The sequence below is a fragment of the Pelophylax lessonae genome (genome assembly GCF_965119305.1).
Source record: "Pelophylax lessonae genome assembly, chromosome: 3".
In the NCBI taxonomy this organism is placed as follows: domain Eukaryota; kingdom Metazoa; phylum Chordata; class Amphibia; order Anura; family Ranidae; genus Pelophylax; species Pelophylax lessonae.
This window is the reverse complement of record NC_138770.1, coordinates 34459767-34484894: the sequence shown is the minus strand read 5'-3', so window position 1 is coordinate 34484894 and position 25128 is coordinate 34459767. Positions and strand designations below refer to the sequence as shown.

The window sequence follows — 25128 nt, the reverse complement described above, 5'->3', positions numbered from 1 at the left end:
TGTTGGGGGGCTTATTGTCTCCCCCTGGTATGTTAAGCTGCTGCTGCTGTGGGATGGAGACTGGGCTCCCAATTCCCAATAGCTCAATCTGCCGCTGGGGGACAGGACCAACCGTGTCTGCCCCCTGTAAGTCAATCGGCCGCTGAGGGATGGAGACTGCGCTCCCAATTCCCTGGATATCACTCTGCCAATGGGGAGAGGGGGTAACAAGCTCCTCTCCCAAATATACTTCCAGCCCCTGGGGAGGGAGACCGACTGTCTCTGCTCCCAATACAGTGTCCTGTTGCTGAGGAAAGGAGACTGGGCTCTCTGTTTTCTGCAGGACACTCTGCTGCTGTGGGATGGAGACTGAGCTCCCAATTCCCAACAAATCAATCTGCTGCTGGGCGACAGGACTGACTGTCTCTGCCCCCTGTAACTCAGCCTGCCGCTGGAGAATGGAGACTGGGCTCCCAATTCCCAATAAATCAGGCTGCCGCTGGGGAATGGAGACTGGGTTCTCCTCTTCCCTTAACTGTACCTGCCGCTGGAGTTCCTCCCAACGTGCCAGCTGGCCCTCTCTCTCTGCCCTGTCTAGCAGAGTCCCGAACACTAAGTTCTTCGCGAACCGCTTGGATCTCTCCAGTGGATTGGGTCCAAAGAAACTCATCCGTAACCACATCATACGGTCATATTCTTTCAGAGAATATCTGTACTCCACTGCTGGTTCCATCCTGTTGCTTTAAGGGTTGCTGTACTGAGACATGCGTTGCCCCCAACTTGTAAATCCACGGAATGGTGTCTCCTGTAGCTGTCCTTCTGGCTGTGGGAACGATCACGCCGCTTGCCACCAATTGTTACGACACCCCAAAGTATGAAAGGGGTTACAGTCGTCTAGGATAATCCACTCCCGAACACCCGGACAGCTATCGACCACTCCAATGCGCCATACATGAAGCACATCAATAATTCCCCCCCCCCAAGTACGAGACAAGGCTCTGTAGTGAGGTTTGATCGAGAGTAACTCTCTTCTCTTTTATTGCAAGAAACACACACTTATATATACTTTGAGAATACCACATGAACAATGACTGTGTAATTACAGCCAGGTGAGCTCATTAACATGCTTATCAATAGTTTCAGACTCTATTAACATACTGTCCTATTTTAGACAAAAGCACTGAGTTAATCAGTAGACATTCTTTAGGAGGGGGCTGCTGGAAACAATCCCCCCCCTCCATCTGCAGCTAATACACATTGAATTTGCAGACATAGTGACAACCTCTTTAAAGGAATTTGGAGTGTAGCAGCTAAAACATAGGGGAACAAAGTCTTTTAAAGCCTGGTCCATAGTCCAAAGGCAGCAGGCGGGCAACCAGGCTCCTCCAATGCAATGGGGCAAGATTGGTCTCGTCACACCTATCTTTTGTACTAATGACTTCTTCCACACCAAGTGCAGTGTGGCACCACCATCAAGTGAGGATGTAAGGTCACACTCAAGTCAGACCTCTACATTCTATGAGGTCTAAAATGGCTCAAACCCTAATTACAGCTATTTCCAGACAGCTTAACTTGGTTCCCAGCATTTCAATCCTGCAACTGTTTCATTGGGATTTTTTCTCAATAAAAATCAAACAACCATATTACTCTTCATACCCAATTATTATTAAAAAACAGGTTAAAAACACTCGCATGAACTTAAATGGTTAACAGTGACAGAAAATCCTTTTTCTAACTGCAATCTACAATGACTTGTGTTTTGTCAATCACTTGTATGCCTCTCGGCACTCCTATCCCTTGTGATACGCACACTGAATTGGCAAGCACACAGAGAAAGCCCCACCTTACGTGTTACATCCAGTAAAGACTAAAAAAAATTGTCTTTCACAGAGTTTGTACATACAGTATCTCACACAAGTAAGTACACCCCTCACATTTTTGTAAATATTTTATTCTATCTTTTCATGTGACAACACTGAAGAAATGACGCTTTGCTACAATGTAAAGTAGTGAGTGTACAGCTTGTATAACAGTGTAAATTTGCTGTCCCCTCAAAATAACTCAACACACAGCCATGAATGTCTTAACCCGCTGGCAACAAAAGTGAGTACACCCCTGAGAAATGTCCAAATTTGGCCCACAGTGCCAATATTTTGTGTGGTCACCATTATTTTCCAGCACTGCCTTAATCCGCTTGGGCATGGAGTTCACCAGAGCTTCACAGGTTTCCACTGGAGTCCTCTTCCACTCCTCCATGACGACATCACAAAGCTGGTGGATGTTAGAGACCTTCCCCTCCTCCACCTTCAGTTTGAGGATGCCCAACAGATGCTCAGGGTTTAGGCCTGGAGACATGCTTGGCCAGTTCATCACCTTTACCCTTAGCTTCTTTAACAAGGCAGTGGTCATCTTGGAGGTGTGTTTGGGGTTTTTATCATGTTGGGATACTGCCCTGCAGCCAAGTCTCTGAAGTGAGGGGATCATGCTCTGCTTCAGTATGTCACAGTACATATTGCATTTATGGTTTCCTCAGTGAACTGTAGCTCCTCAGTGCTGGCAGCTCTCATGCAGCCCCAGACCATGACACTCCCACCACCATGCATGACTGTAGGAAGACACACTTGTCTTTGTACTCTTCACCTGGTTGCCACCACACACATTTGACACCATCTGAACCAAATAGGTTTAGCTTGGTCTCATCAGACTATAGGGCATGGTTCCAGTAGTCCATGTCCTTAGTTTGCTTGTCTTCAGCAAACGGTTTGTGGGATTTCTTGGACATCATCTTTAGAAGAGGCTTCCTTCTGGGATGACAGCCATGCAGACCAATTTGATGCAGTGTGCAGCGTATGGTCTGAGGACTGACAGGCTGTCCCCCCACCCCTTCAACCTCTGCAGCAATGCTGGAAGCACTCGTATGTCTATTTCCCAAAGACAACCTCTGGATGTGACGCTGAGCACGTGCACTCAACTTCTTTGGTCGACCATGGCGAGGCCTGTTCTGAGTAGAACCTATCTAGTTAAACTGCTGTATGGTCCTGGCCACCGTATTGCAGCTCAGTTTCAGGGTCTTAGTAATCTTCTTATAGCCTAAACCATCTATATGTAGAGCAACAATTCTTTTTTTCCAGATCCTCAGAGAGTTCTTTGCCATAAGGTGCCATGTTGAACTTCCAGTGACCTTGTCACACCAGCGAGTCACATGACACCAGGGAGGGAAAATGGCTAATTAGGCCCAATTTGGACATTTTTACTTAGGGGTGTACTCACTTTTGTTGCCAGCCGTTTAGACAATAATGGCTGTGTGTTGAGTTATTTTGAGGGGACAGCAAATACAAGCTGTACACTCACTACTTTACATTGTAGCAAAGTGTAATTTCTTCAGTGTTGTCACATGAAAAGATAGAATAAAAATATTTACAAAAATGTGAGGGGTGTACTCACTTTTGTGAGATACTGTACATATATGCTTTTGCAGATTTCTTGTTAGCACATAAGTATACTGTATGTATAAATGTATGGATTTACTGATTTTTGGTAACCAATAATGGTTGTTAGAGTGAGAATTAGATATTTGATAGGGTAATGTCGTTTATTTTAGTGGATATGAAAGGTGCTGCGCTACTTTATGATTTATATATTGTTTTGATTTGGTAGTGATGCACGTGCCAGATGCTTTATTGTGGTTGATTATTGGTTATTGCTGCATGTAATATTTTTCAGTTTATACATTTGAAAAGTAAGGTTTAACTAATTTGGAAGGGGGTGTGGCTGGTCAAGGATTCCTGCCATTTTTTTTGGCCGGTGTCCACGCACCTAGAGGTAATAGTATAATCCAACAAATGCATTTAACAGGTAAACCAAAATAAAATCTATTTTATTTAGATGTATAATTTATAAAATCAGATAAAGCATTATCATGGCCTGCTTTAAAAACCTTCTGCTAATGAGTTTTCCGTCTGAAATCATTACATTGTGACAAAAGAGAATCAAACAGTATTTTTCATATTACTTTGTTATCATGCATATATTTATGTTTGGTTTGTTTTTTTCTTTATTATAGAATTCAATAGCACTCACGGTAACCCATAAAAATTATACCGATCCAAATAATCTGAACTTTGAGGAAATTAAAATATTGGGATTGCCAAAAGAAATAGAGAAAATTGTTGTGAGAAAGAATGGTGTTGTACAAACGTCTAACCATAGAATTTCCTATGATGCTGTCAAGAAGGTAACTATAATGTGTACTGCAGATTACAACAGAAATTATTGAGTTCTAGACAATATTACATTTTTTTCAATCTGTGCGTATATTTTTTCAATGTTTTATTTCCTAACCTAATACATTTTTTTGAATTTTAGGGATATATCCCTGTATGTTTCATGACAGCAGCCAATGCATACATTTATCTGAACTAGGTGTTTAAAATGACTAGTAGAGTTTCGCATTGGAAATGTCTTATCTTTAACCACTTTACCACCGGAGGATTTTCCTGCTAAAAGACCAGGGGGTTTTTTGCGATTTTTTACTGTGTGACTTTGATGGACAATTGCGCTGTCACGCGACGCTGTACCTAAACGAATTTCACGTCCTTTTTTCCCACAAACAGAGCTTTCTTTTGGTGGTATTTGATCACCTGTGCGATTTTTTGATCACGCGCTATAAACAAAAAAAGAGCGTAATTTTTGCAAAAATAACAATATTTTTCACTTTTTTTTATATGAAATTCCCCCCAATAAAAATGTAAAAATCTAAATTTTTTAACATTTTCGGCCAATTTGTTTTACGTTACCTATGTTTGGTAAAAAAAATCGCAAAAAGCGTATTTTGATTGGTTTGCGCAAAAGTTATCGCGTTTACTAACAAAGGGAAAGATTTTTGTCATTTTTGGTGTTTTTTTTTTAACGAGTAATGGCGGCGATCTGCGTTTTTTTTTGCGGTACTGCGACATTGCGGCGGACAGATCGGACCCTTGACTGACATTTTTGACACTTTTGGGGGTACCAGTGACATTACTGCAGTAATCAGTGCTATATATATGCACTGTTACTGCAAAAATGACACTGGCAGGGAAGGGGTTAACTGTATTGGACAGGGAGGGGTTAAGTGTGTCCTAGGGGCGTGCTTCTAACTGTAGTGGGACAATGCTATTGGTGTAAAAACAAAGATCAACGGTTCTACATAGTAGAACTGTCTGATCTTCATTTTTACACAGGGGAGAATGACAGGCGGCTTGTTTACATAAGCCGCTCTGTCTTTCTCCCGCTGTACCGGCGATCGTAGTGTGACCGGCGGACATTGGGTCCGCCAGTCACACTCCCGCACTCCTCTGTGAATGAGCCTCGGCGGGCGCGCGCCTCGGCGGGCGCGCGCTCGCCCGCTATTGGCTCTAGAAGGAGTGACAGGCGAGCGACGTAGACCTACGTCACTCTGCCTGGCCGGGGCCAACTGCCGCAGTAAATATACTGTGAGCAGTCGGCAAGTGGTTAAAATTAGCTAATTCGCTTCTAAGTAATTTCATCTAATTTGTGATTTACCTCGCAGATGACCATATATGGGCCCTCTATTATTTTGAGAGATGTTGGCTAATGTATTGCTGTAACTGTTAGGATGTAACATTGGCCTTCTATTTAGCTTTATCTGCTGTAACTGCTAAAATGTATAACCCTAGCTTTCCTTTAAATCAATTTTCTGGTTTGCCTCAGGTGTAAGTTTTAGCAAAGGAGTTTAAAGGATACAGAAAGTTAAATAGGATTTCATAAAAGGTTTTCATAAGGGTCTAAGAACTAAGCCCTGTAACTCCAAATGATACTAGAACTATATTATAGTGTGTGCTTGTCTCAATTCAGAGCACTAAGTGTGATTTCTCGCTGCTGCTTCCTTCCTATGCTATCTGTATGACTCCCTTCTGACAGGTTTTCCTGACACCAAGAGCTAAAAAGTTGACAGAGGAGGGAGCTCCAGTACACAGGCTGTAATTGACAGCCTTAACTCTGTTCCTGCATGCTGTTTTAACCACTTGCTGACTGCCTAACGCCGATCTACGTCGGCAGTCAGCCCCTCACAGGCAAAGTGACGTAGGGCTACGTCACTAGATTGTGAGGGTCTAGGGAGCGAGCGCGCGCCCCCAGAGGCGCGCTCCCGCGTGGTCACGGACCCCCCCCCGCGCGTGTGACCGGCGGACCCGATGTCCGCCGGTCACTCTGCGATCGGCGGGGGAGAGGGAGAAAGTCAGACGGCTTGTGTAAACAAGCTGCCTATCATTCTCCCCTGTGTATGTAGGATGATCATACGGTTCTACTATGTAGAACCGTATGAACAATAAAATGACAAAAATCTTTCCCTTTGTTAGTAAACGCGATAACTTTTGCGCAAACCAATCAAAATACGCTTTTTGCGATTTTTTTTTTTACCAAACATAGGTAGCATAAAACAAATTGTCCGAAAATGTTAAAAAAATTTTATTTTTACATTTTTTTGGGGGGGGATTTCATATAAAAAAATGTGAAAAATATTGCTATTTTTGCAAAATTTACGCTCTTTTTTTGTTTATAGCGCGTGATCAAAAAATCGCACAGGTGATCAAATACCACCAAAAGAAAGCTCTGTTTGTGGGAAAAAAAGGACGCCAAATTTGTTTAGATACAGCGTCGCACGACCGCGCAATTGTCCGTTAAAGTCACGCAGTGCCGAATCGCAAAATACCCCCTGGTCAGGAAGGGGGTAAAATCTTCCGGGGCTTAAGTGGTTAAGGGGATGTGTCCCTTTCCACTTCTCACTGAGCTCTGTAGAATTTAACTTCTACTTTCCATCCACTGCTTTCTCAAAGCTTAGACAAGCTAAATAAATTCTGCACTTTGAACCGCTGTAGAAGAGAAATGAAACTTATGTAGCAGGATTTGTTTCATCTGTGTTATTACCTAAGGCTAGTCACTTCACTGGGAATATGTAAGGTTTACAACCACTTTAAAGCGGTTGTAAACCCTTACATATACCCACTGAAGTAACTAGCCTTAGTGGCTACACAGATATGAAACAAATCTTTCCACATAAGTTGTACCTGTTTATATGCAGCCCTTTCTCTTCTCTACGGCCTTCTAAAGCACACATTTTACACAGAATTCCTTAGCTTCAGAAGGCGGGGGTTGGGGATCTGATATTGCACACTGCACAGCATTGAGCAGGAAGTTGAGTATAATATTGACACCTAAGTGGAGGAATGAACACACCTCCCTCTATACAGTCTGATAGGGAAACATGCACAGTTGAGGCTGTCCATCATCTGCTGTGTGCTAAAGGGGGGGGGGGGGGGGTAGGCCCGTATCCTTTTTTTGGTGTTGAATGTAAGAAGTGACTAATGCAGATAACAGAGGAATGACAGAGCAGACAGGCTTTGGATTAAGGCAAATACATACTATAGCAGGATATTTTTCATTCCAGAGGTTTACAACAACTTTGAATCTGAAATCCAAACATATACTATAAAAATAATATAATTTAACATCCCACTAAAGTCTTATGCATGTTTCAATTTGTAGTCCTGTATTGCAAACTATGTTTGCTGGGAAAAGCCTTTAAGGTAACTTTAAACATTTGATCTACCCTCTTGGAAAATGCTAGCCCCACCTCCTCTTCAGAGCCTCCAGCCAAAATCTTCTTTCCCCTGGCCACACCTATGCAGTCGATCAGCTTAAAATTCTATGTGACCCTCTCTCGATACGGGAGATGTCTATAAAATATAAAATATATATTTTTACATAAAGTAAGATACCCAAATATTTCTTGGTCAAAGCCTTCTGTAATTAGCTCTGCAGCAGTTCTTCAACTGGGAGTGAGCACTAAAAGCATGCACAATTAGATCAGTGTTGTCAGGAGTAGGCAGCACCGCCCTCTCCAGATTGCTGCTTGTTCCCTAATTTTTCAGTAAGTCTGGAATGGGTCCTAGACAGGGCCGGTGCTACCAGTAAGGCGACCTAGGCAGCCGCCTAGGGCACAACGTAGTAGGGGGCACCGTCGGAGCCTGCCCCGAGGTAAGTGAGTTACGGTAGGTCACTGAAGGGGTTTTAACCAGTGGCGGCCTGTCCATTAGGGGCGCTGCTCCCCCTATCCATGAACCCCTTCAGCATCTTGGGGTGGGGGGCGGGAGAGCATATTGGGGGGGCGGCAATTTTTATTTTGCCTAGGGCGGCAAAAATCCTTGCACCGGCCCTGGTCCTAGACAAGATCATTTTCTCTATCGGAAATTTGTCCAAGATTTGCTTCTGTGAAGAGGTGCCTAAATCACAAGACAGAATTCTTATCTGTTGGTCATAACAGTAGTTAGTTTTAACTTTGAAGCTGTGTGCATAGAGTTTAATTCATTTCTCAGACCTATCCGAGATCTCCAAGTAGAATACATACAGATATGTAGTGTACTTTTTTCTTTGTTATGCCAATAGATTGTAGTAGCAATTTTGCTTCATGTTAATAAGAAATAACTTGAGACGAAAATAATAAAATGTGTGTTTTCTCAGATTGGTCATATCACTGGACTTAATTTGACATTTGGAGAATCGTATACTCTAGATTTCAATGATAATGTAAGAATTGACTGCCATCCTGAAGAAAATGCCAGTCAACAATCTTGTGAAAGGCGTGGTTGCACCTGGAAGGTAGGTTTTTATTTAGTAAGTGATAAATAACAAAGGTGATAACTGCGCTCAGCATAAAAAGTGCTATAAGTGCATTAATAAAGGTGCTATAGGTGCATCAATGCATTAAAGATTGTTCACAATCAATAAATATGCAAATACAATAGTGTATAAGTAAATATAGGCATTCATTAGGCTAGAAAGTCCTTAAAGTGCTCTGTGCGACTGTGCAAATCTAAATCTTCAGCAATCTTGGATTAGATGGGAACCTCCACCACAAACACCTCCACCCAGTGGTCAGATGATATACTCCTTACCAGAATGCGATGACCCCTTAATTACAGGGGGTCAAACCCGGCATATCACTCCACATTGGCTCAGGGTTATCCTCATCACTGTTATCGCTTCAAAGAATTTTGCCCGAATGCTTTAACAAGGTTCCGGATCTCCGGACATTAAGGTGCAAGAAAGATAAAGAAACTCCAATAGTGTAATACCGTTTGATACTGGATTTAATAAAAGATATATTGCACTTACATCATAGCGGTGTTAAAACGCCTGTAGTACAAAGTAAACAATTAGTCTGGTGGATGGGACGCCGCTCTCGCTCCACGCCTCACCTCACCGGAACTCTACGGTCTCATATCTTTTATTAAATCCAGTATCAAACGGTATTACACTATTGGAGTTTCTTTATCTTTCTTGCACCTTAATGTCCGGAGATCCGGAACCTTGTTAAAGCATTCGGGCAAAATTCTTTGAAGCGATAACAGTGATGAGGATAACCCTGAGCCAATGTGGAGTGATATGCCGGGTTTGACCCCCTGTAATTAAGGGGTCATCGCATTCTGGTAAGGAGTATATCATCTGACCACTGGGTGGAGGTGTTTGTGGTGGAGGTTCCCATCTAATCCAAGATTGCTGAAGATTTAGATTTGCACAGTCGCACAGAGCACTTTAAGGACTTTCTAGCCTAACGAATGCCTATATTTACTTATACACTATTGTATTTGCATATTTATTGATTGTGAACAATCTTTAATGCATTGATGCACCTATAGCACCTTTATTAATGCACTTATAGCACTTTTTATGCTGAGCGCAGTTATCACCTTTGTTATTTATTATTCACGTTTTTACGTTTAGACTGCAGCTCGCAGTGTGGAAGCAATTCCAGGAAGTTAATTTATTATAATTTATAATTAATTTTAAAAAATATATTTAAAATTTATCTCACTTATTGAATGAGAAGTCCCTGGTGTCAAATATTATCCTTTGCGCAGGTCTTTTTGGTTAGCACCATTTTTTTCGTTATTTAGTAAGTGAACCCATGAAAGTGGCTGGTAAAACAATAGATTTATCAGTTTTTTTCTATGTCTCTCAACTTTTAACTCATTTGCTGCCAGAGCTATTTTTCTTTCTTGTTCAATATTTTTATTGATGTTTATCACAGAGAACAAAAAAAAATTGGATAGTATCTGTTATACATTAGGAGCTAGTAAATAGTATCACATGAAAGGGTGTAAATGACAGAACAATAATACTAGTGTGCGTGAACAATGTAAGCAATTCCGGGTGCCGAATGTAAGGTGCGGAGTATTGTCTAGCACCCCCAGACACCCCACCTGAGAACAAACTGTACCCTGAGGGGAAGACACCATGACCAACCTTTAACCACTTAAGCCCCGGAAGATTTTACCCCCTTCCTGACCAGGCCCTATTTTGCGATTCGACATTCTTTTTTTTGGGGAGGAAGGTTTAGTCGCCTGCCAGATGGATAACCAATCAACATGGCGTAAGTTTAAGATCTCTATCCCATCTGCTAACATAATCTGGGGGCTTCACTGTTTCTGGGGCTACTAGGAAGGTATAAATCTCCGAAATTAGCCAACGCCCGTGGGGGTCGGACTTACACACCCGTTCAAAAGATGTAAAACCTGAGTCTGAGGGATCAGAGGGGGTATAAGGTGTAAGGAAGTGTTTGACTTGTAGGAATCAAAAGAGTTCAGAGGAGGGAATGTTATGGGTCTCACAGAATGTCTAGAAGGGTTTAAAAGAGGTGGACACAAAGAATTGATGGGCCCTGATGAGGCCAGCCCTTGATTAGGCCGAAAACGAGGCCAGGGAGGACCAGGCTAGATAAAAGGAAGGGTTGCGAAGAAAAGAGTGTAAGCGATGATGAGGAGACTGGAGGCCAAATCAAGTCTTAAGTCTATCCAAGATAACAAGGCTATGTCTCATAACCAGGTTGGTAATGGATCTACGGTGGGCTGGGGCCAACCAAAGGAGATTGGCTGTGGGGAGGGGGTCACAGTCCACTGATTCTATGGCTACCCCTAATGTGGTTTCAGTAGCGGCATGGTATTTTGGGAGTTGGGCCAGCTGCACAGCATAATAGTATTTCAGAGAATAAGGTACTCATAGGCCCTTCACTAATTTTAAAAGTATATAGAGTAGGTTTAGGTAGTCAAGTCTTAGTTTGTTCCAGATAAAGAAAGATGTGTGGTGCTGCAGAATTTGCAGGTAGTGTGAGGGTACTGTGATAGGGAGTACTCAGAATAGGTAGAGGAGTTTTGGGAGAATGGACATCTTCACAACAGTGATTAAGTCCATCTAGGATAGTGGTAGCGGGCCCAATTGGACATTAGGGCTGCGAGGTGGGAAAGCATATGGGGATAGTTCACTGTATAGAGGTCTGAGGGATTGGCGGTAAGTTTAATACCCAGGTAGGGGATGTGTCTATTGGCCCATGGAAAAGGGATGACCTTACTGAGGTGGGTTTGGAGAGGGTTCAGTAATATGTTAAGAGCTGTCGATTTCTGAGGGTTAACTATAAGGCCTGAGATTTGACCAAAACCGGAGAGTGTGTCTAACAAGTTAGGGGCAGAGATTAGGGAGGAGGTCATAAAGACAAGGATATCATCCGTGAAAAGGCAGAGTTTGTGCTGGTGACCACCTAGTTCTAGGCTTAGGTTTGAGTGGATAAGGAGGGCTAGGGGCTCGATAGCCAGGGTGAGGAGAAGTGGGGAGATAGGCAACCCTGCCTTGTGCCATGTTCTAAAGCAAATGGATCTGAGCGAAAGCCAGCATTTGAGACAGGCTGTGGGGTTCGAGTATAATGCTGAAGTCCATTGCAAGAAATGCTCGCCAAACCCCCATTAGCACAAGATGAAGTTCAAGTAAGGCCAGAAAAGCGTATTAAAGGCCTTGCAGATGTCGAAGGAGATAAAGCAAGATGGGATGCGGCGTGTGCAAGCAGCATATGTCAGGAGAGTTGTGCGACAAACATTATCGCTAGCTTGACGAGAGTGGATAAACCCCACCTGGTCTCTGTGTATTAAAGAGTCAATATAGGGGTTGAGATGGGTTGACAGGATTTTTGCAAGGCTTTTTATGTCTAAGTTAAGGATTTAAATGGGCCCAAAGTTAGACCAGGTGGAATCATCTGTGTGGGGTTTGGGGATCATAGATATAGCCGCCATTAGCGATTCAGCACTAAAACAGTGCCCATCCCAGAGGGAGTTATATGCTCCTACTAAGAGGGGGGAGAGGAGCTGAGCAAACTTCTTATAGTAGGTTGCAGAAAGGCTATAGGGACCTGGGCATTTGCATATTTTAAGAGATTTGATAAGCGTATTTCTTCAGCTATAATAGGCCAGTCGAGATTCTTTCGACAAGAGGAGGTGAGAGTGGGCATATGGAGGGAGGAGAGAAGAGAAGGAAGTCCGCCTGGGCCTGGTTAAAGTTTTTGTGGTCTTGATAGAGTTCTGCGAGGCGTCTGTGGAATTCCCTTATGATTTTTAGGGGGTTGCTGGAGTACGTATTAGCAGATAGTTTAACCCTCCTCTTGTGTTAGGGTCAGAACCGACCCGTTTCAGGTTTTAAATGTCTAGAAGTATCACATAAATTTGTTTATTGCATCAAGATTTTTTTACTTTGTCAGGAACCTCTATTTAAACAATGTAATAGAAAAATAATCCCTTTCACTAAAATACTGTGGTGAAAATTAAGACGTTCATGGTGTTAGGGTCAATTCTGACCCAGTTATAATATAGGATTTTAGGACACTAATAAGTGCCAAAACTGAAATCATAAACACTCTCTCTGCTTAGTAACACTGTCAGCCAATCCCCTCTCAACCCTGTGAGCTGTAGTTAAGGAGGGGCCTATCTCTTTGCCTGCTTGTCTGCTTCTCTAAATAAAGTAAAGAAACACGGGACCAATACATTTCAGAGTTGCTGGTTTATTTTACCATTTTTTAAATTTGAAAATGAGAGGTATGCTAACAAAAGAAAGGTCTAAGGGGGTCACACCAAAAATATTAAAACCAATTTTTTTCAAGGATAAAGAAGCCTAACAAGGTAACCAAGAGGTAAGAAACAAATTGGATGATAAATAATTGTTCAGAGGGTATTTTATGGCTGATTTAAGACACGGGTCAAAACCGACCCGTTAACATCATGGATAGTAACAGAAAGCTAACATAGGAGGAGGGTTAAGCCTAATGGGTTCGGGGGTATGTTTGGCTCTGCAAAGGGCTAGGGCCAAGAAAGTGTCAGGTTTGTTCGACTTCATGTAAAAAGTGTGCCTAGATCTTTGCAGGTTTTTTTCTGCCACTTCTGTCAAAAAAAGGTCCAGTTCTAGGCATGATTTTTCAAGATCACTTTTAGATTCGGGAGAGGGGCAGAATTGGAAAGCCACTGAGGCTTTAAAGAAGGTATCCTCCAAATGTTTGTGTTGGAGGCATTTCTCCTTACAGTGATAGAAAGCTTGACTGATACATACCCCTCTGATGACTGGCCTGTGGGCTACCCTTAAGGTTAGGGGAGATGTGTCAATAGACATATTATTTGTTATGTAGTCTTTGAGGGCCGTTTCAATGTCCAACCAATAGGTTGGATTGGCCAGAAGTTTCTTATTAATATACCAGGCGGTGTAAGTTGGCCTAGGGATGAGAGTGAGAGAGAAAAGTGAGATGGGTACCGCATTGTGGTCCATCCAGGATATTGGGAAAATATATGTGGCCAGAAGAAGGGAGGAACCAACTGTTAGAAAGATGTGATCTATGCAGGAAAATACCTTATGCAGATGTGGGCATATTGGCAGGATTTTGTTCTCTCAAGGCATCTGAGAGCAAAAATTAGTTAAGGAGTTGCTAAAAAGAGAGGCGGGTATGACCAGGAGACTGGGGATTCATCAAGGAATGGGTAAAAATCTTGCTTAGAGTTACCACAGATTAAGAGGGTGCCTCTTTTATGTGAATCAAGAACTGTTAGCAGATGGAAAAGAAATGAGGGTGGGTGCTTGTTGAGGGCATAGTATGAAACTATTGCAACTTCGCTATCAAGTAGTTGCCCAGTCAGGATGAGGTAGCGACAATCTGGGTCCCTGATCTCCGCCAGGAGTATAAAGGGAGTAGTGCGATGGAATGCAATGAGCACCCCTCTCATTTTAGAGGATGCTGAGGCTGTAAACGCTTGAGGATATTGGCAGCCAAAGAATTTAGACGTGGACTGAGTTGTAAAATGTGTCTCCTGTAAACAACTCACATGTGCCTTAGCGGATGTAAAAGAATGAAAAGCCTTGGTGCGCTTGTTGGGGGTTTTGAGGCCCTGGACATTGAGTGCAAGAATGTTTAGCGGGGCCATAACCAAGGTAGAGAAGGTATAAGGACTATCTAGAATTGATGGCCTGAGGTCTGCCAACATGCCCCTAGAGGGGAGGTATAAAAGGTGAAGTGAGGGTAGGGGAAGGGTGTAGGTAAGAGAGGGAAGAGACAATAATAGTAGAGGGGACCACAGCAAAGGGTTAAAGAAGGAGGAGGGGGAGGAAGGGGCACAAGAGAGAAACTAAGTAGGGTCAAGAAAGACCTAAATGTCACTTAATGGGGTGGAAAAGATGTCCACTGGTAAGTCAGCAAAATAACTACCAATGACAAAGATGGGTCTGTGGAATACCCTACTGAGATATATGTGGACTTAGTGGGTGGAGCATTCTTACAGCCAACATAACAAGATAATCAAATGTGTTAGATAGCAGAACCCGATAATGGTATGCCGCAGGAGACCTAGGTAGCTGTATGTGGTCCCCTGGAACATATCTGACAAATGGGCCAACAGTAGTGAAGAAAGGTGCCAGCAGGGGCATCCTGCAACATTTCGTGAACAACTAATAAACTTCAGTGTGAACATTACTGCATGGGCGTGGAGGGGGGGGGGGGGCAAACAGCCATTAAACCAGCCAAGGCAGTAAGTAGGTTAGGAAGTAAAAGTAGATGCAAGTAATGGGGCAAAAACAATCAACAAATTGAACCTGAGTGAGCGGTGAGGCACTATGTACGTAATTGGACACAGTGACTCAGGCTACACAAAAATATAAACCGTAAAACATATAAACATATGTGAAAGAGAAAATATGATTAGGGTAGAGAAAAGGGTAGGCATGGGGGAAGGGTAAGGGGGAAGGGTAAAAGGGAAGGGGGGGTGGGGGAGGAAAGTGGCATAGGGAAATTTGGATAAATTCACATATCGTATATGAGGAAAGGCTAAGCGAAAATACGTAATTTAATATTGCAATTAGACCTGAGGTTTCAGGGTATAGTTTTGATAGGGTGGAAGTCCCATGAGGATGCTCTAGGAGAGTGAAGGGGGAAGTGTCTTCTGCTTGTAGAGAGGTGGTCAGTCCATTATGTCTTCATGAGCAGGGACAGGCGAGACATAACATCCACGTTTATGGATGCTTGAGGATGTTTTGGGTCCAGGGAGGCTTGGAGCTTCCTTGGAGAGCGAGATGCAGATCAGCGATGGGATCCCATAGCAACTCCAGCTAGTTTAAAGTAGCCGGAGTGTTAACGTTAACAGGAATGTTGAAGTTGCCAAGAATATTTGTGGGAATTGAAGAAGAGAGAAACTAGGGTAGCCAGGCAGAGAATTAATCGAGGAAGCTTGACACCAGTCTAGGAGGCCAATAGATCACAGTGATTGTTGAAGAAACTGGAGAAAATAGATGAATACAGTAGGCTTTAAACGAGGAGAATGATATAGAGGTAGGTAAGTGAATAACCTGAAAGGTTCTTTGGTGAGATAGAAGGATTCCAACTACACCTCCCTTCCATGCTGGGAGAGTCCAGAGGAGACCACCATGGAAGAGGATGACAGGAGAGGAACAGTGAAATTCTTGAAGCCAGGTTTCATTCACAGCAACTAGGTTAAAGGAATTAGTGATAAAAGGGCATGGACAGAGGTGAATCTGTTACAGGTTGAGCAGGCATTCCAAAGGGCACATGAGAAGGTTAGGCTGGTTCTGGGAAGTCAAGGAATAGCAACTAGATTGTGTGGATTGTGGCTGCTGCCAGCGAATTAGGGGCTTTTGGGTGTTTGGTCAAAGGTAAATGATGCAGGGCCATGATGATATATCTCCAGACGTTAGGAGAAGCAGAAGGGTTAGGGAGGCAATATGTGTGATTTATATGAAGGGACTGTGGGTTCAAAATGAGCTTGGGTTGATGAGTGCAGTAATAAAGAGAGGATAGGAGTAAGCTCAATCCCTCATGGAGGAATTGTCTGAAACAAGGAAAGTCCCCTGAGGTTTCACCGATTACAATCTGGGAAGCACATAAGAGTGTTGTTAGAGGAGAATTTATCAAATTCGGTGCCAGAAAGAAAAAGGAAAAAGAAAAGTTGGTGAGTGATCTGGTTTCCAAAATCGCTAGGCTAGAGGCACAACACAAAATTTCTCTAGCTCAATCCCTCATGGAGGAATTGTCTGAAACAAGGAAAGCTCTTACAGATATTCTCAATAACAAAACCAAACGATCAATTTATTTTAATAGAGCAATCTATTATGAACATGGTGATAAGAGCAGTAAATTCCTTGCCAGGGCTCTTAAAGAGCTTCAAGCTGCTTCTTACATTCCCTTTATGAGAGATAAGCAGAACAACAGACTACATGAACCCAGATTCATTGCAGAATCGTTCCGCTCCTTTTATGAAAGCTTGTATAATCTTCCCCCACAAACCCGCCCTGCAAATTTAAAAGGCCCCAGAGACTCCCTAATTGCACAGTACATAAAAGAAAGCGGCCTCCCCAGTCTTTCACAATCAGATATTGCCCAAATGGAAAAAGATATATCATTAGAGGAGGTGCAGCAAGCAATTAATTCCCTGAAGTGCGGTAAAAGCCCGGGACCCGATGGTCTAACTTCCCAATACTACAAAACCTTACAATCGATATTAGCCATCCCTTTAACGAAAGCTCTGAATACTCTCTCTAAACAAGCTAAACCCTCTCCCGAATTTCTAACAGCCCACATCACGGTTATCCCCAAAAAAGACAAAGACCCTACATTATGCGCCAGCTATAGGCCAATTTCACTCCTTAACTTAGACGTTAAACTTATGGCTAAGATATTAGCAAACAGACTTAGGCCCCTCCTGCATCTTATCATAGGCCCAGAACAGGTAGGTTTCATGCCTGGAAGGGAGGCTAGAGACAATATCAAATCCCTCAACCTGCTGCATGAAGCGAAGACCAATAACATGGAAGGACTGATTCTTTCAACCGATGCTGAAAAAGCATTTGACAGAGTGGCCTGGGATTATCTCCTGGCCACCTGTCGCCACTTAGGATTAGGAGACAATATGATGGGATGGATCGGGGCCCTATACACGGACTCAATAGCAAAGGTTAAAGTAAACAATGTATTCTCTACACCTCTACATTTAAAAAATGGGACAAGACAGGGCTGTCCACTATTCTATTTATCCTAGCTCTTGAGCCATTGATAAGACACGTAATTGCTGATCCAGAGATTCATGGATTCCGTGTTAAAGACAAAGAATACAAGGTCTCTGCTTACACAGATGATCTGTTGTTCTATATCACCCAGCCTCACATTTCAATACCAAACCTTAATCTCCAATTCCAAAAATTTAGATTTCTTTCCAATTTTAAAGTCAACCATTCCAAGTCTGAAGCGATGGATGTCTCCTTACCGGACGACATCAAGGCACTTACTCGCAGCATTTGCCTGTACAAATGGGTACCCAAATCGTTAAAATATTTAGAAATTCAACTGACCCCTAAAATTGAGACTATATTTGAGGTCAATTTTACACCTTTGTTGTCTACCATAAGTAAAGATCTTAGGAGCTGGAACTCCAAAAACTTCTCGTGGTTTGGGAGAGCAGCGATTCTAAAGATGGTAATTCTACCACGGTTAATATACCTTTTGCACGCTCTCCCGATCAAAATCCCTAATAGCTTTTTTCGCAAACTACTTACTATCCAAAGACAATTTCTATGGGCACTTAAAAGACCTAGAATTAATCTGCAGGCTTTACAACGTTCCAAGCCCAAAGGAGGCATTGGCTTGCCAGATTTTCTTAAGTATTATCAAGCCACACACATCACTAGGGTTGTGGATTGGCACTGTCATTCCCAACAAAAGGATTGGGTAGATTTAGAGAAGAGTTGTTCAAAATTTTCTATTCACAATCTAATATGGACCAACCCTAGTAATTACCCCTCAGAAGTCAGGCGACACCCCCTGATCTCCACCACACTAGATATTTTTAACCGTATAGCTCCTGAATGTCAACTTGTGTCAAAATACGGGATTATGACCCCTATTACAAATAACCCAGATTTTGCTCCGGGCGTGGATCTCAGAGCAAAGACAGTAAATACCCAACAAACACACACGCTACTGCGTCTCAAGGATTGTTTAAAGCAATCATGTCTACTCTCTTTCGATGACTTTAACAGGATGCAACCTAAAGGCTACAGCATTTCCTTTTGGAATTATATGCAATTGCATGACTTTGTTCGAAACCAAAAGCATAAGTTCCTTCTGAATACTCCACCGACAGCATTTGAGGAGGTTTGCGACCGCAAAACACCTTGTCCTAAAACCACATCTCAGGCCTATAAATGGCTATCCCAGACCTCTAGGAGGTCGTCAGATAAATATAAACTAACCTGGGAAAGAGATCTCAATTGCAGTATATCGGATAAAAATTGGGAGAAGGCTTGCGTTTTCACACACAAGTGTTCTCTGAGCACAAAAGTTCAGGAAACCTCATTCAAAATTTTGACGCATTGGTATCTCACCCCAGTACAACTAAAGGTGTGGTCACCACGGAACTCTGACAGATGCTGGAGGTGTCTAAAAGAAAAAGGTACTTTCCTACACTTATGGTGGTCCTGTGCCGTTATCCAAGAGTTCTGGAAAGAAGTCATACATTTCATTAAATACATTACCAATACCACTCTCACTCTAGATGCTGCTTGCTGTCTTTTGCACATACACAACTTCTCTTATAAGAGATACAAACAATCTCTTTCCAGACACCTGCTCAACGCAGCCAAGGCGGTCATACCCCTTCGCTGGAATTTCCAAACTAAACCATCGACAAAAGAATGGCTCGATAAAGTTAAAATGTTATACGAGATGGAAGAGATTGTTGCTATTAAAAAAGAAAATGACTCGGCTTTTCATAAGACTTGGCGACCATGGATAGAATTCACCTTGTCTGACACATACACAAATCTCTTTACTCATTGACTCGAAATTAAATCATGATTATCCTACCCACAACACAGACATCGATATTTAGATATTCCATTGGTGATCTTTAGTCGGTTTACTCTGGTCTCACATCCCTGTAACTTACCATTCCCCTTCCCACGCTCCCCCCCCCCCCTCCAAACGCTCTCATCACTCACCTTCACTTCCCCCTCTCTTACTCTCTTCTACTCTTTTTTCTTCTTTCCTTCTCATGCGGCTTCTGAGCCGCCGGCGTAGGCCTTGGCCTACCCTATTCAGGTTTATGTACCCAGCACCATTCAATTGGTATCGGTTTCATTGTTAAGTCACTTTATTTGATCATAACCAGCTCTTAGATGAAATCGATACCTGTCACACCATTTTCATACCTTGTATTTGACATGTTTTAATATGCTTTGTTACATTGTTGCATATGTTTGTTTTAATTATTATCAATAAAGCTTTTTATTGAAAAAAAAAAAAAAAAAGGAGTGAGGTTGATAAATACCATTAAAGATCCTGTGCACTTCTAGTCCATTTACAGTATATTTTTGTCATTCTCAAGCCCTGATGAAGGGAGCATTTTTGAACACCTGAAACACATACTCTTAGTAATGCTCTCTAACTTTATTGGAATAAAATCCTTTCTGGAACTTTTTAGCAGTTCAATTTAAATTTTTGTTACATTACATTACAAGCCAGGGAGACCATGGAGATCCTAGGGTGTGGAAGCTGCCTGCCTGGGAACCAGATTACTTAAAACAATACCAGTATTTTAGCATAGCAATACTAATAAGTTAACCTTATGAATCCAGCAATATTTTTCCACTTTCCTAAACTGGCCACGCACATCTGTGTGATGTATAAATCCTTATACAGCAACACTGACATTTATAAAGAAAAAAATGTGTTTTAATTGCTAGCAAAATTACATCTCCCGGGCACTTCATTCTGCAAATAAAGCAGCTGGGAATTTCATACATCTACACTAGACCCATATCCTAGATAAGAGTCTGGTATAGTGGTTAACGGGGGACCCCCACACATAAATAAGAAAAAAATGGTGTAGGGGTTCCCTCTTATTCACACCAGACCCTTCAGGTCTGGTTTAAAAATTAAGGGAAAACCCCATGTGAAATTCAAGAAAGAATCCATACCAGACCCTTTTCCAGCAAGCAGGCCAGGAAAAGGAGAAAGATGATCGTGCACTCTTATTGGGTTCCCCCCTATTCATATCAGGTCCTTTATGTCTGTTTTAAATTTTAAGGGGAAACAAAATGCAAAATTCTTAAATAAATCCATACTGGACCCCTTTCCAGAATACAGTCTGGAAGGCCAGGAAAGGGAGTAAGACGAGCATAACCCCCATTGACAACAGGAAGCTTCCATGTATAATAGCATAAGTAATAGCGCTATTATACATTATGTTCAGTTCCCACCAATCAGACCACTGAACTTGTGTTTAAGCTGAACCTTAAACTCATCCCTAGTTCCTACACCTCAATACAGTTTTTACCTTTTACCCTTGCTTCCAGGACCCATGGCAAGCGTTCAGGAACACAGGAGGTCAGCTGCTCAGCATGGGCAGCATTTAAAGAAGGCTTTGCATTCTCTGATTGAATGCAAAGTGTTCTCCGGTTGGATGAGGTGGAGACAGCAGTGTTATCATTTTGGTTCTCCATCTCATTCAATAAGAGAATGTTTTGCATTCATTCATAAAATGCAAAGCTTTCTCCGAATGCTGCCTGTGCTGAGCAACTGACCTCCTCTGTTTAGTAAACAGTAAAGCCTCGTAGACACGCAACAAATTTCCGCCAACCGGTCGTCCGTCTTTTGTCCAGAGTGGTGTCTGTTGGTTGGAATGTGCTCTAGACTGCACACAAATTTTCCCGTACGACAGAATTCTTCTTCGGAAGTGAAGTCATGTGTTGGATTGCTTTCTTTGTGTTCTTTCATCTCTGAGCATGCCTAGTCTTGCTCATAAGATTTTTCCCCATCGAAATCTGTACTAATGAGATGAAAATCGGACGTGTTTTGACGGTCGACAAAAATTATATAGCCTGCACACCAGGATTTTTTCGGCCGAAAAGTCAGAGTCGGTTGTCGGAAGCACCATACTAACAAGCCGAAAATCGGCAGATCGGTCGTCGGGCGAAATTTCCCGGCCAAATTTCTACTCGTGTGTACGGGGCTTAAGTGCAGTGGCTCTGTAAAGGACACAGAAGCAAATGAAGATCACTGGCGTACCTGTGTCTACTTCAGTGATTTCCAGCTTCCAGGGACATCAGCCAATTATGGTATATGCATAGTTACAATCGTCTAAAATATTTGTATCTGGAATTCTTCTTTAACATTGTTTGTGTCAAGAAGCCACCAGTATGTCACTAGTTTACTTACTACTTTGTTTTTTCTGTCTTGCTGTTTTGCTTATAGAGCTCTAGTAATCCTAAAGTACCATACTGCTTCTATCCGGATAACTTTGGATATACAGCCAGCAATATTCAAAACACTGCTACTGGAATAACAGCAAATTTAGGGAACCCTACTGCATCTGCACGTTATGATAGCTCTCCATCAATAAATGACCTTCGTCTGACTGTCACCTTCCATGAAGATAATATGCTGCAGTTTAAGGTAACGTTGAGTTACATTGTTATTATTTTAGAGAAACAGTTGAAAGAGCTATCACATATGACATTTTACACATTTAGTTTATAAATTAATATAATATAAACTCCTCAAAATTATAATCTCAATGTATTTTATTTGTTTCATAATATTTGTCTAAACATTATACTAAAACTGGAGCAGATGTGCAAAGTAACAAATCAGCTTCTAGCTTCAGCTTCTTCAGTTAAGCTTTGAAAATGAAATCTAGAACTGATTGGTTACCATGAACAGCTGCTCCAGATTCTCTCTGCTCCATTCTTAGTAAATTCCCCTCATGATGTATTTACTATGAGTTTGCAGAGTACTCGTATAGACGAGAGAGGGGAGGGCTTGGTTAAACCAATTTGGGTGGGACTTTACCGGTACCAGTCAGAAAGATGAATAGAAAAAGGGGTTTAAAACATTGTAGCTTTATTCAAAAAGTTAAAAAAATTCATCTTGTAAGAAAACTTTGATGAATGTTGTAATACCTAGGAACATGAAAGTCATAAAAAAACCACATATATACATAGACAGTAGAATGTATCATATGAACAGATATGCATATACATATGGGACCATATAGCATCAATTGGCCGATAGTTGCTCAAAGTGAATATGCCATTGGTTCATCCACTCTGGCAGCATTCAGCGCCCAACATGTTTCGCCGGAGGCTTCTTCAGGGGCATTTAGTACAATATAATAATGGTCGTAGTACTGCATGAGACATGGAACAAAGAAAGTAATGTTAAACAACATGTAGGTTCACATATGAATGGTGATACATGCCAGATACCGTGCGGGTCCCCAGGGAAAAAGAAACCCTTTACTGCTGAGAGAGCTCCAACCACTGGAGCGTGCACGTGTGGGGGCAAACGGGGGCGCAGATACATGCTGGGGGGGACGGGTGCGGGAGCGGGTATTGATATAAGAAGTAAAACATATAGCTATATGATAGGTCACAATGTATGGTGTCCAGAGTGCATGCAACATGCAAATCAACCAAACAAGGCATAAAATACTTTAATGGGGATTTAGTAGGATAATATCTTCATATGTGATACATTCAGAATATCATAGCATATTTTGTAGAAGAGAACGTGGGGAGGACAACTGCGAATCGCCTGCTGAGCAGGTAACACCTCTGCAAGGCAATATACATAGGGATAAGATATGAAACAATAATCAGGGCTATTTAATCCAGTTTAGTCAGCATATGGATAATAAGAGCTGCAGTGTATATTAACAAGGAAAAGAAAAACGAAAAACGGGGGAAAAAAATAAATTTTTTATATATATATATACCTGCAGAAAGTTTGTATATTGCTGCAGCTGGTCTGGCAATATAGCAAGCCGTATGCGAAAGCAGGGCAGGGATAATCAACACCGAGCCTCCAACTAGTCCAGACCTCCAAACCGGAGGAAGATAGGCTACAGGGAGACAGAGCGAGAGCTTTCATGTTCCTATGTATTACAACATTCATCAAAGTTTTCTTACAAGATTAATTTTTTAACTTTTTGAATAAAGCTACAATGTTTTAAACCCCTTTTTCTATTCATCTTTCTGACTGGTACCGGTAAAGTCCCACCCAAATTGGTTTAACCAAGCCCTCCCCTCTCTCGTCTATACGAGTACTCTGCAAACTCAGAGTTTTACTTCTATCCAAGTTAAGGGATGTTGGTACCACAAATTTAAAGTTTATTTGTATTGAATTTACCTCAGACACACCTTAAACTCATTTCGATGTATTTACTATATTACAATTTACAACAAATGTATTTAGTGAAATCTAGAGCAAGCAGAGCTCTTGTAACTAGTAACTAGTTAATTTCCTTGTATCATTTTAGCTTTGTAACCAGACTTAGATACCAGCCAAAAAGTCCCCTAAGAAACAAACAAACAAAAAATATATATCTGTAAATGGGGGAAAACTGTTGTTACTAAAAATATAACCTATAAATGGTGACTGCACTGTCCATTTCTATCAATACCCAACAATATAATACAAATAACTTCCTGGAAGTTGTGCAAAATACAAAAAAAATAAAAAACCTAAATAGTCCAAATTGAAAAGAGTCCAAAAAAAACTGAAAAACAATTTGCAAATACCGTATATACTCGAGTATAAGCCGAGTTTTTCAGCACATTTTTTTGTGCTGAAAACGTCCCCCTCGGCTTATACTCGAGTCAAGGAAAAAAAAGAAATTTTCCTGTCCGCTCCGACGGGTTTAAGGTTTAAAAATGGCGCCGCCCGTCGCATACATGTCACCGCGCACGCGCCGCCACCGCTCGTGTAATTTCGGCTATTCCCGGCGCCGCTCGGGAGAGGCCGGGAATAGCCGAAAGTATACGAGCGGCGGCGGCGCGTGCGCAATGACGTGTCGGCGCCGGGCGGTGCCATTTTTAAAATGAAGGCGCCTCTGGAACAGGTAAGTGAAACAGCTGCACTACCTGCCATGGGCTACGGGCACACTACGAGGGATGCAGTGCTGCGGGCATGGTCCACATGTACCATGCCCACAGCACTGCATCTCCTGTAGTATGCCCACAACCCCGGATCCTCTTGCATCATGCCAGTACCCTGCAATCTCCTGCACCATGCCAGTACCCTGCAATCTTCTGCACCATGCCAGTACCCTGCATTCTCCTGTACCATGCCAGTACCCTGCATTCTCCTGCACCATGCCTGTACCCTGCATTCTCCTGCATCATGCCAGTACCCTGCATTCTCCTGTAACATGCCAGTACCCTGCAATCTCCTGCACCATGCCAGTACCCTGCATTCTCCTGTACCATGCCAGTACCCTGCATTCTCCTGTACCATGCCAGTACCCTGCATTCTCCTGCACCATGCCAGTACCCTGCATTCTCCTGCACCATGCCAGTCACCCTGCATTCTCCTGTACCATGCCCGCCGCCCTGCATTCTCACCCTAGGCTTATACTCGAGTCAATGATTTTTCCCATCTTTTTGTGGTAAAAGTAGGGGTCTCGGCTTATACTCGGGTCGGCTTATACTCAAGTATATATGGTATTACAAATTCTATACAAAAAATAAAAACATTGCATGAAAAATTCATAATGTATCCAGTACTATAATTTATTATATTAGTGTCTTGTGCAATCATATTCATACAGTATATTCAATAAAATATCTAGTGCATTTCAATGAGTAAAGTGCCCTAAATAGTTCAACGAGCTCAGGTGCAACAGATTCCACATGCAAACAAATGTGTTCGCACAGATTGGAGGAGAGATTTATTTTGGAACACAAGCACTTTTTCCTGGATAAACTTTGTTTGCACGTGGATTTTGTTGC

At 42.2% G+C, this 25128-nt stretch overlaps 1 protein-coding gene across 1 annotated transcript in view; it reads left to right on the top strand.

Annotated features, from left to right (window-relative positions):
* Window positions 1–25128, top strand: part of LOC309550280 (maltase-glucoamylase-like) — a gene marked incomplete at its 5' end in the record, with an annotated part of 526737 nt that overhangs the window by 379367 nt on the left and 122242 nt on the right. Inside the window, 3 exons of the mRNA XM_082250685.1 lie at window positions 4043–4213; window positions 8497–8634; window positions 21593–21793. Coding sequence (XP_082106811.1) covers window positions 4043–4213; window positions 8497–8634; window positions 21593–21793 — 510 coding nt within the window. The remainder of the gene's footprint in view (window positions 1–4042; window positions 4214–8496; window positions 8635–21592; window positions 21794–25128) is intronic.